Source organism: Thrips palmi, unplaced genomic scaffold (assembly GCF_012932325.1).
Source record: "Thrips palmi isolate BJ-2018 unplaced genomic scaffold, TpBJ-2018v1 HiC_scaffold_5, whole genome shotgun sequence".
Classification (NCBI taxonomy): Eukaryota; Metazoa; Arthropoda; class Insecta; order Thysanoptera; family Thripidae; genus Thrips; species Thrips palmi.
Window position 1 is genome coordinate 2,193,264 of NW_023144632.1, and position 13,861 is coordinate 2,207,124.

At 46.2% G+C, this 13,861-nt stretch overlaps 1 protein-coding gene across 1 annotated transcript; it reads left to right on the plus strand.

The window, feature by feature from the left end:
• Positions 1-647: 647 nt before the first annotated feature.
• Positions 648-4,988, plus strand: LOC117650746. The gene is made up of 6 exons (XM_034394344.1): positions 648-1,699; positions 1,871-2,153; positions 2,224-2,604; positions 4,014-4,367; positions 4,445-4,684; positions 4,758-4,988. Exons 1-6 carry the CDS (start codon positions 648-650, stop codon positions 4,959-4,961), a joined length of 2,514 nt encoding a protein of 837 aa, XP_034250235.1. The 3' UTR covers positions 4,962-4,988.
• Positions 4,989-13,861: the final 8,873 nt, after the last annotated feature.

Below are 13,861 nucleotides of genomic sequence, written 5' to 3' on the forward strand. Positions count from 1 at the left end.
CGACAATGCTGGGCCGTGGCGCTTCGGCGAGCAGTCGGGCCGAGCCGAACATCCAAGCTCCCGAGGTCTCCCGAAGCGGGTGGGCGGCCTCGGCCCATGGGCCGGGGCACGGCCCATGGGTCTTGGCTCCACCGCCGGCCGCCGGCGCTGGCGCTGGCGAGCCCATGCTCCCCTTCCACCGCTTCTCTCTCGCTCCCTACGTCACGTCACCCACCCGCGCTCCGCCGGCGTGGCGCGCTTGTTTAAAAGGGAATTCCCTTATGCGCAACGCCAGAAGCACCATCAAATTCACTTAGTTTTCAAACTGATACACGATGAAGATGCGTTTCCATGGTTCGGTATCGGTATACACACTACGGGCTACACAGACCATTGTTATTTTGCGTCGCGTCACAACTTCCGATTTTCGCGCACCCATGGCGCAGCGCTGCAGTCACCAATTTCTTGGTGACGTGACGTTACAGCCAGCCAATCCGAGCCAAGCCAGCCAAAGCGAACGGAGCTGCAGCGCTGCCGGCGCCGGCTGCCGCTGCGAGACAGTGTAGCGGTCAGTAGCAGAGTCAGTCGTCAGTCCGTCGCGCCGCTTCGTTTGCCGATCGCAGTGTATTATTGTTTGTGTCTGTCTGGCCCTACGGCGCCGCCAAGCCATGAAGAGGAAAAGAGCTCAAGTTCCTGTGCAAGGTGAATGTGGCCCCGGCCCTGGCCCTGGCCTTGGCCTCGGCCCCATCAACGTGGAGATACCCGCCGCCCAGCCCGACTTGCCCCCCGTCCCCGCCCTTGTTGTGCCTCTCGCCGCCGTCGCGCAGCCGCCGCTCGTGTCGCCGACCCCATCAACCTCGTCGTCCGAAGCCTCTGCCTCGACACCAAGAGACCTGATCAAGGAGACTGAGGAGAAGCTGGCGTCAGGGGAGTGGAAGACGCGGCCCAAGGAGCTGGCCAACGGCAAGCCGACGAAGAGCCCGGCGTGGGACGGCTTCCACGTGGTCGTGTGGCGGGACAACACCAAGATAGAGGCAGGGACGGCAGTGTGTCTCGCGTGCGGGGCGGTGCTCATATCGTCTGGTGGACCGTCCTCGCTCAAGAAACATGTGGAGAAGTATTGCTCAGGCCAGTTGCACTCCGCGAGCAGCGCTCCGGGCCAAGGCTTCCGGCCGGTGTCGGCGCAACTCCGCGACGTGTTTATCGACAAGGTGGCGGACACGTGCGCCGAGAGCATGGGCGCCGTCCACCTGATCACGAGCGAGGCCGTCGTGGACCTCATGCAGACGGTGGCCGACATTGCGGCACGCTGCAAGGGCCGCATCGATGTGCGAAACATTATGCCCCAAGCCAACACGGTCATGAACCGCATCGACTCGAGGGCGAAGAAGTTCGTGCAGGAGCTGGTGCCGCGCGTGAAGAAAGCCATCGAGGACATGCGTTGCCAGGCCGCGACCGACATGTGGACGGACGACAACGAGAAGAAGCACTTCATCGCCATCACCGTGGCGTTCGTCGACGAGACGGGCAAGGCCTCAGAGACGCACGACTTGGTGGTGGCGCAGTTTCCGTCTGCAATGAAGGCGACCGGGAGCAACATCCTCAAGGCCATGTATGATGCCATGGAGGAGATAGGCATCACACGGGAGGAATTCCGCCGCATTGATTGGATTACCGACAGGGGTGCCAACATCAAGAAGGCACTAGAGGACCTCTCCAAGTAAATACAGTGAAAATCTTGGATTGGAAGGAGTGGGTGTGAAGGGCGGGGCGGGGCGGGGACAGGAGTAGGGGTCCGAAACGGGGAGAGGGGGGGGGGCGCTTGGAGGCCCGGGGGGGGGGACCACTTTGAACACTGTAATTTAACGATTTTTTTTTACATTTTTTACAGGGAAGACTGCGCAGCGCACCAGATCAATACGTGTGTCCGGAGCACCTTCACTGTCCCCTTTTACGAGCTGAGGCAGAAGGCCATGGAGGCATTGAGCCCAGCCGGAAAGAAGCTGCTGCAGGACAGTGAAAATGTAGTGAGGGCAGTCAAGGCAGCAAAGCCCGACCTGATTGTGCCAGGAGTGGCCTTGAGGGAGCTGAAGAAGGCCCTTCCACTGCCCCAACAGCAGTTCTCCTCCAACAACTGCAAAATGCTGCAATCGTTGCAGTCGCACAAGAAAAAGGTAAGCTACATGCATTTTCACATTTCTCTTCAAAAAAATTTCGGTTTTTAAACTAAATATTTTATTGCAGGTCCTTGCTGTTCTTGCCGCCCTTGGTCGGCAGGACCTCATCGAGGTCCTCAACGAAGGCGACGCCTCAGACCTGATCGGTTTCCTCGGCCCTCTTGAGAAGAAGGGCAGCGTGGCAGCTGGTGAGCTGGCCTCACTGAGGGCCCACCTTGCCGCCAAGCCAGAGGACACCGAGGAAGTCGCGGCCATGAAGAGCAGCGTCGCCGAGTTGCGGGACCTGATGGAGGTCCTGATCTTGATCAAAGAGGCCAAGGAATTGGTCACTTACTTGAAGGCTTCGGGGCTAGCCTCCTCTCTCTCAAGAAAGGTCATTCAAGAATGTGAAACTCGTTGGAACTCGATGCATTCCATGCTCGCATCTGTAGACCTCATGTATGACGAGGTAAGTTGCACGTCGCGCATGCAAAGCCCACGACACCACCCCGCGGCCGCCGTTGCGCGTCTCGCGACGCTTCCACAGCCAGGCGCTCCAAACCGTGTCCCGCCGTGCCACCCCCGCCGTGCCACCCCCGCCGTGCCGCCCCCGCCATGCCGGTGCCGCCACCCTCGCCGAGACCGAGCCACCCTGGCCGCGCCGCCGCCGAGTCACAGGCTGCGAGCTGCCTCCGCCGCGCCGCCCCCGCCGTGCCGTCCCCGCCATGCCGGTGCCGCCACCCTCGCCGAGACCGAGCCACCCTGGCCGCGCCGCCGCCGAGTCACAGGCTGCGAGCTGCCCCCCCCCGCACAGTGGGCCACGAACCCGGGTTTAGGCGGACATAATTCTCCTAGGCCGTACCAATCGTTATTTTGGCGTGTAACTTCGTAGTGGGGGGGTTTTTTTGAGGGGCGAGGAATCCTTTTTTAGACAATATCAGCCCCCCAGTGTGAAATTTGACATCATCTGATAAAAAGGGGGACCTGTTACCCCCAAAATTAAACAACGAAAAAACCCTAAACAAGCATACTCGCGTTGAAGAAAAACTCTGACATGCACAACTCTAATCATTACAAGCAACTACTATGCAGCGGCCCCTCCGTTGCGCCGGGAAGGGGTTGCGCTGCGCGGGGTGTTTTTCGCATTTTCGGCGATGTTTGGGAGACCCTACAACTAAAAGGGCAAGTAGGTGCAGCTAAATTCTTTTGGGTTTTGTTCCTTGGCATGTTGGCTTCCGCAAGGACTGAAGGAGGCCGTTAAACAACGTTAAAAAAAAAAAGTGCCGCCTCTGCAAAGTTTTAAATTTTTGAAAATTTTTGTCAAAGCGTAGTAAAAATAAAGCTGGACACCACAAAAATCGTCCAAAGTCAAATGAAAATGTATGTAAATTTTCGTAAAAAAACGCCCTTTCACGTGGTGCCAAAAAAAAGTATGCTGGACAAAAATTAATAAGTGTTTTTTGCTTTTGGGAAAATCATGCATATTTACTGCACCAAAGTAGCGCAAATCGTTTGGTGCGTGTTTGACCCCTGTATGTTGGCTATAAAAGTGTCCCTGTGTTGAAATTCCGTCCAATCCTGGTTTCCCTTTGGGGTATTGGGGAAAGTTATCACGAAAAAAAACTTAAAGATTCGAGAGTTGAAAAAATGGAATTATGTCCGCCTAAACAGGCTTCCTGGCCCACTGTGCGCCGTGCCGCCCCCCCCTGCCACCCCCGGGCCCCCCGTGCCACCCCCGCCCGCCGTGCCACCCCCGCCCGCCGTGCCGCTCCCGCCCCCGCCGTGGCCGTGGCGCCACCCACATGACGCGCCTCGCGCAGCGCCAAAGACCGAACCGCCCTCGCCGTCACATATTTAAACCTTTAATTTTATTTGCAGATTGTGGAGTTGCTGTCTCTCCAAGAAGGGCAGGAGACACGGATGGAGAAGATCGACAGGGAGATGCTACAGTGGCTCATTAGTTTCCTTCAAGAGTTTAAGGAGGAAACTAAAACTCTTGAAGGAGACAACAGGAACCACCCCACTCTCCCGTACGTCCTTCTCGTGTCTACTGGCCTCAGGGACCACTGCCTGCCCTCTCCTGATGACAGCCATCACCTTGCTGTCATCAAGGAGAGGTGCTTGGTGTTCCTTGGAGCGAAGTTTCAGCCCAGCATGAAGGCCAAGGTCGCAAATTTTTTGTGGCCTGACTTCAAGGAACTATCGATGCTGCCTGAGGAGGAGAAGGAGGAGGTAATTTGGCCCATCTAAGTGTCTCGTCAATCCGAGAGTCAAAAATGCATTGCTTTTATTTTATTCTTTTTGCGCAGGTCAAGGCCCATGTCCGATCTCTGATTGATGGCGATGCTGATGGCGGCACGGGCGCTGTGAACCCCGATGACACCGACACCCCTCCATCCCCTCCGAAGGCCAGGCGCCTCGACACGAAGTACAATCGTTACCGTCAGGCCGCCATCCCCAACACACCGCAGGATGAGGTGTCCAGGTACCTGGCCACGAATGTGGCTCCAGTACCAGCTGAACTCCTCCTGGAGCACTGGAGACTATTGGTGAGTTTTTGCAAGCTGCCGAACATGCTAACCTAAATGTTCCGATTCTAACCCCCCCCCCTTTTTTTCACAGGACCGACCAGACGGTTTCCCAAAGTTGGCCAAATTAGCCCTGCGAGAGCTGGGAAAACTGGCCACTGCCGCAACAAGCGAGAGAGTGTGGTCCAAGGCGGGCTTTATTTTGAACTCGAGGAGAAACAGGCTGAGTGCTGGACACCTTAGCTCCATGGTCTTTTTGGCCTCTTACCTAAGATTCCTTAGAAGGAAAAATAAATAAAATTTATGTTACAATCTAAACTGCATATTATTTAATACATATGTTCCTTCAAGTTATTGACCCCCCCCCCCCCCCACACACACACACACACACCTCGCCCCTATCGGTAGGGAGCAGGAGCGAAGCGGAGCGAGCGGGCCTGCCTCCCCAGTGCCGCGTCCCATGACACGTTTGAACGACGCGCGCGCATTCTCAAACGTGCGTCAGCCGGCCGGGCCCTGCTGAGCCGGAGCCGGGCGTCCGTCGGCGTCGGCCAGGCCGGGCCTGGCCGGGCCATGCCGAGCCGGACAACGGCGACGCAACGCAGCGCCACGCCACGCCACTCCCTAGATCTAAGCGGCGGGCCGGAGCGGGCCGTGAGACGGCCCATGCCAAAAGACGGGCCGGGCCGCCGCCCGGCCCATGCTCAAGTCGCCGGGCCGGGCCGGGTTCTAGCGCGACAGAGGCTAGGGACGCCGTGGGCCGAGCCGGACCGCCCGTTTGAGAACACTGGTGTGCCCCCTTAAGATGAAATATCGAAGTAACCGATGGTGCATGTAGAAATATATTCCGCTTACTGTCGTATGCGTCCCAAATGGTCAAACTGAGTTAAAGTCGTTTGCGTTTAAGATAAGATTGTCTTGGGGTGACTCCCAGATAAGATCTTTCAAGTAGGACCCCTCAACAAAGGGATTTTGGCCGAATTTTGACGAAACTTCACTGTCAGAAAAAAAGTCGTAATATTACGAACCATTCTTGCATAGTATTTTCCCACATTATATTTATAATTTTACGAATAATTTCATGACGAATGATTAATTTTTTTAATGAAACGCTCATTATTTTATGAATGCTTCGTTCGAAAAATGAATAACTCATAAACATCCAAAAACGAATGTTTCATTCCACAATTTTTACGTTACAGCATCACAAGCCATTCGTAGTTTTACGAATGTTTCATGTTGTTCTATGAATACTTCATAATTTTACGAATCATTCATAAATTTATGAATGTTTCGTAGATTTTTGTACGAGCCATTCTTGTATAGTATTTTCCCATAGAAAAATCGTAAATTTAGTAATAATTCAACGATGAATGGTTCATTATTTTATGAGTGGTTCATAAAATCTGAATACCTTTCGGGCATTTTCAAGCACTTTTTTCAACAAAATTATGAACGGTTCATTATAGTTCATTTATGACTTTTTCATTGTGACCATGAAACGAGCCATTCTTATAATTACGAAGCATTCATCGCTAAATATGTCGTAAATTTACGACAACTTTTTTCAGTGTTTCGTGCATCACCGTTTCAAAGGCTGGATTGTCCGCAAGGCTGTCTGTAAGGTACTAAAAGTATCACCGTTGGATTTACAGTGGAAACAGTTTCGAGCGGCCAGAATAATAACTTAGCATGTCCAGAAGTCTTAAGTTAAGCGTTATGATGCCCTTTTGATGTAAGTTAAGGATCCCTGCTTTCATGCTCGCGGGCTGGGTGTCGGCGGCTTACCCGAACTTAGCGAAGTTGGCCACCATGCGCGTCCACCGGTCCCTGACCAGCAGGTCCACGTCGCCTGGTCGAATGTCCTCGGCTGGCATCATGTCCACGGGGAACAGGTAGCCCAGCTCATCACCGTGCGAGACACCTGCAGCAAGAGCAAATCAACAAAATGGTGACATTGAAAATCAAAAAATTTTGCTCCGGTACTACTTTTGGTCAATGCGCATTTCTTTCGACAAATTTGGTTAACGGATGGGCTCATTTGGAGATGAATTCAATGGGGTCCAAATTTGGCTGAGGAATCCTACAGTGTCCTAATTAACACTGGTTTTCTAAAAGTATAGTGAACTCGTTTCAAAATCAATAACATTCTTTTTGCATCATAAGCGCCACAAAAGATTTATTGCATTAAAAGTGCGATAAATATTGTAGTCGGAAGAGGTCACGGGAGCGCATTGCATGAATTCAAAAAAACTGGCTCTACATGTAAGTTATGCACAAATGTGTACACAAAGGGTGGGCCACTAAAACAAGGTAGGTGTACGCCAGACAGTAGCATGTCATGGACAATATTCAAAATGTGTATTGCTTCACAATACCAGGCCATTCAGAACAAAAAGTGCAACTGGACTTGTTAGCTAACATACAAAGAGCTAGTCTAATTAATACGTGAAACGCCTTCCAATGACACCTGCCGATTTTGACCATAATTTTTATCTAAGATGCCGTATGGTAAGAAAAAACATGTTTTAGAATGTTTCCTAAAATATGAGGTCGCCAAAAAATTTACTGGCCGAGAAAACAGATGTTCTCGAATTTGCCATATTTTTACCTAATTTGAGAGTTTCTTAACTTCTCTGAGGTTTTTGGTGCTACGTGGCTGAAAATTGGACTTAATGCGTAAAATTGTCGAAGGAACTAGAATATGGTCACAGATTTGACCTCTAACCAATATCTTGAGAAATATTTAAAAAAAAAAACGACCAATTTTTAACGGAAATACTCAAATCTTGAGAAAATGGTCAAAAATGATTTTTTCCCCACAATCCGTTGACACAGTATCGTGAAAAAAGAGCCGATAAAGCCAATGAGCACACGCCCAGGTTCCTATCTCAAACCATTTAGAAGCTGTAAGGCGTCAGAGTTGGAGCAACTTTGAGGGGGTCTAAAAAGCGTCACTCCGAAAAAAAGGTCCAGTTAAAAGTACCAGACTGTTCCTAGCTGAACGAGCACTGGTAATAATAACCAAAAACCTTCTATTTTTTACCAGATTTTCAGTTATATCTACCAGCATGGGTATGGTAACATTAACCAGACGTCTAGTTAATATTCCTAGTAATTTTAACTATACTGCTTAGTAACTTTCGTCAAATTTAAAATGGCAACGGACTAAATTTTACCAATGCGTCTTAAATCCCTTTGGTTCCCTGCAATCTCCAAAGCAACGTTTTGTTGCAGGAAATGCGACTCTTGGCTAAACGATGCGCAGTGCGATCGGGGCGGGACGCGTATTTCCAAACCCTCCTGGCTCCAGAACAGTATGAGAATTTCAGCATGCCGCGCACTCCTGGCTATTCCTCCGAGTCAAACTGAAGATGTTTTAACTTTGTGAACCTCCGTGCGTACCAAATACACTATTTGGTTCCCCAAATTTACACACTGTGTCCCAAAATATCATAAAATGTCACATCAGGTGAAAAAAATGCGAAATATCATTTTCCAAAATAATTGCGGCATCATAATTGTATTTGGTACTTTGCTTGCTATAAGGTTTACTTCAACCCAAAGGTAAGCCAACCAACTCCCTTTACACTCTCAGAGCCATACTGACATTTTTGTCTGTACTTTTACTTAAAAATTATTTCTATGTAATTTATGAACAATTTTTTAGGTATCTTACTGATAAAAATCTATGTGTAACGTATTGACAATTTGTATGTTAGCCTCACTAACAAATCTGTCACTAGTTATTTAAAAGAAGTATGGATGCCTTCTGGGACTAATTTGTTAGTGCCTACTAAGAGATTTTGTCAGTAGTAAGAAAGAAACGGAGTCAGTAGTAACTAATAAATAAAGTCAGTACATACAAATAAAATTCTATGTACATGATCAATATTTGTCGCAGACATTACAAATATTTTTATGGACTTGCAATACTTGTCGCTGACTAACAAGTGGTCCAACAAGCTATCCGTTCCAAAATAAATCTTGTCGCTGAAAAAATTAGCATTAAAAGTGTTGTTTAGTAACGACAAAAGTTTTGTCAGTGATTTTTCTGGTAATTTTTTATTAACAATTTTATCAACAAATTTGTTAGTAATGTACTAAAATTATTGTCTATGGAATTGTACATAAAGCATAGACCTTTTATTCGTGGCATATGAACAAATTTCTAAGTATTATTGTTGCGTAAAAAAATTTATATGCTACTTAGGAAATGTTGCTGCTGCTATGAACAAAAAGTCAATATGGCTCTGAGTCTGAGAGTGTAGTTTCTGAATAATTGATGTTTATGTAACAAATTAAGTCGTTGGCCGTAAGTCTCCTTGCAAAGGACCAAAAGTTGTCGAGACCCAAATATTTTTTTACAAGTTCTTACCAAATACCTGCATACCAAACACACTATTTGCTACCCCAAATTTACACAGTGTGTCCCAAAATACCATAACAGGTTATTTAACATTACATTGTGGCATAATGAACACGGGTCATTCCATGGGGGTTCGACATACTTTTGCAAGTGATCTCTCCGATTCCGATGAAACTTTGCGAGCTTGTTGGCTATGGTCTGAAAGCCCCCAAAACCAATTTTGAGCAAAAAATACCGATTTTTGAAAAAGTTATGGCTTGCGTTAGAAATTTTGATTTTCGATGCAGATCTTTTTTGAAAACGCTGTAGTTTCTTCAAAACTGAAGCTACAGAGCTCATTCTGGGCGCATTAGAAAGGTATTGAATTAAACTTTAAGCCTATTGCAGCATTTTGACAAAAATGTTCAAAATTTGACATACATTGAACAAAGTCAAAATTTTGAACACAATTTTCTCAAAAGTAGTATTTTTGATTTTTTTCTTTTTTGATATGTTATAGTCCATACTTTAGTCTAGCAACCCTCAAAATTTGGTTTGAAAAAATTCATAAACAAGGAAGAAAGACGGTTTTTAGTGTTGCGATTCGGCAAATTTTCGCTAGTTGGAGTGGTGAGGAGAGCAGCATGATGCACATTTGAGACCGCAGGTTGTCGATCTCGAACCTCTAGTGTCACTTGGAACAGTTTTTTGGGGTGCTGAACTTAAAAATTAGATCAGTTTTCGTTTTCAAAATTCCCAGGGGCGGATCAAGGGGGGTGACTTTTCAAAAATCAGGATTTTCGGATGTTGCAACGCGATTTCTATGTTTTTTGGGGTGGAGATATCGAATCTTGAACGATGTTGAATGCAAGTTGGCCCTAAAGCTGATCTGACGTATCGTTAGAACATAAAAGTGTGCAAATAGAAGATCAAAATAGCCCCCAAATGTGAACAACTTTGGCCCGTTGCAAAAAGTAAAGCTAGCGTTGTTACTCACACCCCTGTAGACATAATCAACATGCCACATCCAAACATCTCGAATTCGGAAAAGTCACCCTCATTGCCGCACCCCTTTATTGAGATTACCAGGGGCGGATCAAGAGGGGTGACTTTTCGAAAATCAGGAAAGTATGAGAAACGATATGCAACATCCAAAAATTCTGATATTTGAAAAGTCACCCCTCTTGATCCGCCCCTGGTAATCTTAATAACGGGGTGCGTCAATGGGGGTGACTTTTCGGAATTTAAGATGTTTGGATGTCGCATGTTGATTCTTATGTCTACAGGGGTGTGAGTAACAACACTAGCTTTACTTTTTGCAACGGGCCAAAGTTGTTCACATTTGGGGGCTATTTTGATCTTCTATTTGCACACTTTTATGTTCTAACGATACGTTAGATCAGCTTTAGGGCCAACTTGCATTCAACATCGTTCAAGATTCGATATCTCCACCCCAAAAAACATAGAAATCGCGTTGCAACATCCGAAAATCCTGATTTTTGAAAAGTCACCCCCCTTGATCCGCCCCTGGGAATTTTGAAAACGAAAACTGATCTAATTTTTAAGTTCAGCACCCCAAAAAACTGTTCCAAGTGACACTAGAAGTTCGAGATCGACAACCTGCGGTCTCAAATGGGCATCATGCTGCTCTCCTCACCACTCCAACTAGCGAAAATTTGCCGAATCGCAACACTAAAAACCGTCTTTCTTCCTTGTTTATGAATTTTTTCAAACCAAATTTTGAGGGTTGCTAGACTAAAGTATGGACTATAACATATCAAAAAAGAAAAAAAATCAAAAATACTACTTTTGAGAAAATTGTGTTCAAAATTTTGACTTTGTTCAATGTATGTCAAATTTGAACATTTTTGTCAAAATGTTGCGATAGGCTTAAAGTTTAATTCAATACCTTTCTAATGCGCCCAGAATGAGCTCTGTTGCTTCAGTTTTGAAGAAACTACAGCGTTTTCAAAAAAGGTCTGCATCGAAAATCAAAATTTCTAACGCAAGCCATAACTTTTTCAAAAATCGGTATTTTTTGCTCAAAATTGGTTTTGGGGGCTTTCAGACCATAGCCAACAAGCTCGCAAAGTTTCATCGGAATCGGAGAGATCACTTGCAAAAGTATGTCGAACCCCCATGGAATGACCCACACCATGTCTATTGCTGGAGCAATAGAGCAGCCCAACTCACAGTGGGACAGAACGGTCAAAATTGAGAAAAAAATATTTGACGGTGGAAAACCACTCCTTGGGACCCAAAAAGGTCAGAAACCAAGCCAAACATGATTTGGACACCAAATGAGCCCCATTACCTAGAAAAATACAGAAAAAAAACGCTCAAAAGAGCTTAAAAATAGCTTAAAGTGTGAATATCAAAAATTACTCACTCGAACTCGGACCTGAGGTGGCCGAATTTGGATTCCCCACAAAATTTTAAGTCAGAATCGTGAGAAACATCCGTGGCATTTTCAATGCCAGTCAACATTTGGGCCCTTTTAATAGTCAATAAAAGCTTAAAAAAGCTTAAAAATAGCTAAAAGTGTAAATATCAAAAATTACTCTCTCGACCGGGACCTAAGGTGGCCGGATTCGGATTCCCCACAAAATTTTGAGTAAGAATCATGAAAATCATCCGTGGCACTTTCAATACCAGTCATTATTTACACCCTTTGAAAAGCTGAAATATGCTGAAAAAAGGCTTTAAAATAGCTAAAAGTGTAAATATCAAAAATTACTCTCTCAACCGGGACCTGAGGTGGCCGGATTCGGATTCCCCACAAAATTTTGAGTCAGAATCATGAAAAACGTCCCTGGTATTTTCAATACCGGTCAATATTTTGTATACATTTTGTATACATTTGTACACATAAATTCTGAGGTATTGCGAAGCTTTTTTCAGCATATTTGAGCTTTCCAAAGGGTCTAAATATTGACTGGTATTGATAAAGCCACGGACGTTTTTCATGATTCTGACTCAAAATTTTGTGGGGAATCCGAATCCGGCCACCTCAGGTCCCGGTCGAGAGAGTAATTTTTGATATTTACACTTTTAGCTATTTTAAAGCCTTTTTTCAGCATATTTCAGGTTTTCAAAGGGTGTAAATAATGACTGGTATTGAAAATGCCACGGATGTTTTTCATGATTCTGACTCAAAATTTTGTGGGGAATCCGAATCCGGCCACCTCAGGTCCCGGTCGAGAGAGTAATTTTTGATATTTACACTTTTAGCTATTTTTAAGCTTTTTTAAGCTTTTATTGACTATTAAAAGGGCCCAAATATTGACTGGTATCGAAAATGCCACGGATGTTTCTCAAGATTCTGACTTAAAATTTTGTGGGGAATCCAAATTCGGCCACCTCAGGTCCCGTTCGAGTGAGTAATTTTTGATATTCACACTTTTAGCTATTTTTAATCTCTTTTGCGCGTTTTTTTTCTGTATTTTTCTAGGCTATGGGGCTCATTTGGTGTCCAAATCATGTTTGGCTTGGTTTCTGACCTTTTTGGGTCCCAAGGAGTGGTTTTCCACCGTCAAATACTTTTTTCCCAATTTTGACCGTTCTGTCCCACTGTGCAGCCCCCACAACGGCCTTGAAAATCGGAAAAATGGTTAAAAACGCCTTGTGGGTAGGCAATTTGTTTGCACGCTTCCGGCCACTTCCAGGCATGTCCTTAGGCGCAAAAAGTCGAGAGGGTCGATTAAGGGGGGGGGGTCATTTTAGGTCATAAATCGCTAGGACGCTCCGTTTGGCGGGAAAATTGGGTCAAATTAATCAATTTTTCTGCAATTTCGCTTATTTTGACCCAATTTTCCCGCCAAACGGAGTGTCCTAGCGATTTTTGACCCAAAAATGAACCCCCTCTAAATCGACCCATCTGACCTCAGGAAGTAAGTCAGATCGGAGAAAAAGACGGCCGAAATTGGCGAAACTGACATACGTGGGAATTTGCAGGCAAATCATGACAGAATTGTTAAATATCATGCGTTAACTTTGCAGAAACTGGTATTAATCACTGAGTGAGGTTGTCCACAAATTTATTTTAGGCTAAGAGGGTCCCCTTTCGACTTTTGGCGCCTAAGGACATGCCTGGAAGTGGCCGGAAGCGTGCAAACAAATTGCCTACCCACAAGGCGTTTTTAACCATTTTTCCGATTTTCAAGGCCGTTGTGGGGGCTGAAGATATTATCCGATCGGGGTGATATTTAAAACCGTTCATATTGGCCCCTGAGAGATTACTTTGCCACCCGAGCCGATATCAATTTCAGAAAAAAGTGTTTTTCGCGGCACCCTAATGTGGGGGCGTAAAGTCGCGAAATCCTTTTTCTTCTTTTTTTTTCCTCTTTTTATAATTTAAAAATTTTACTAGAAATTTAGTTATTTTTACTAGATTGGGGGTCTAATGGCATGGTTAGGGTTACAAAGAATCTGGTTATTTTTATAAGATAGAGATCAACTAGGCAGTCTGGTATTTGTAACTAGATTCCTTGTTCGTTTCTTTTCAATTAGACTGTCTGGTAATGGGCGCCACAATCCTAGTAGCTGTAACTAGACTTTTTTTTCAGTGTGGGTATACGTACCTGGCAGTTCTGAGCGAGCCAGCTTCTTGATGACAGACAGCTTGCCGTCGAACGTGAAGAGGTAGAAGAAGGCCGGTTGCGACGACACGCGAGTCAGGGCACGCATGTAGCGGCCGAGGCCGACGGAGAAGAGAAGGTCGCCGTACATCTGAAGCAACGACAGAGAGTGTCAGTACACTCTGTAAATCTCAGCAGACCAAGGCGGCCTATTACAGCGAAGTATCTTGAGCATACTCGTGGTTGGAAAGAAAAGACTTTGCTATTATCTAT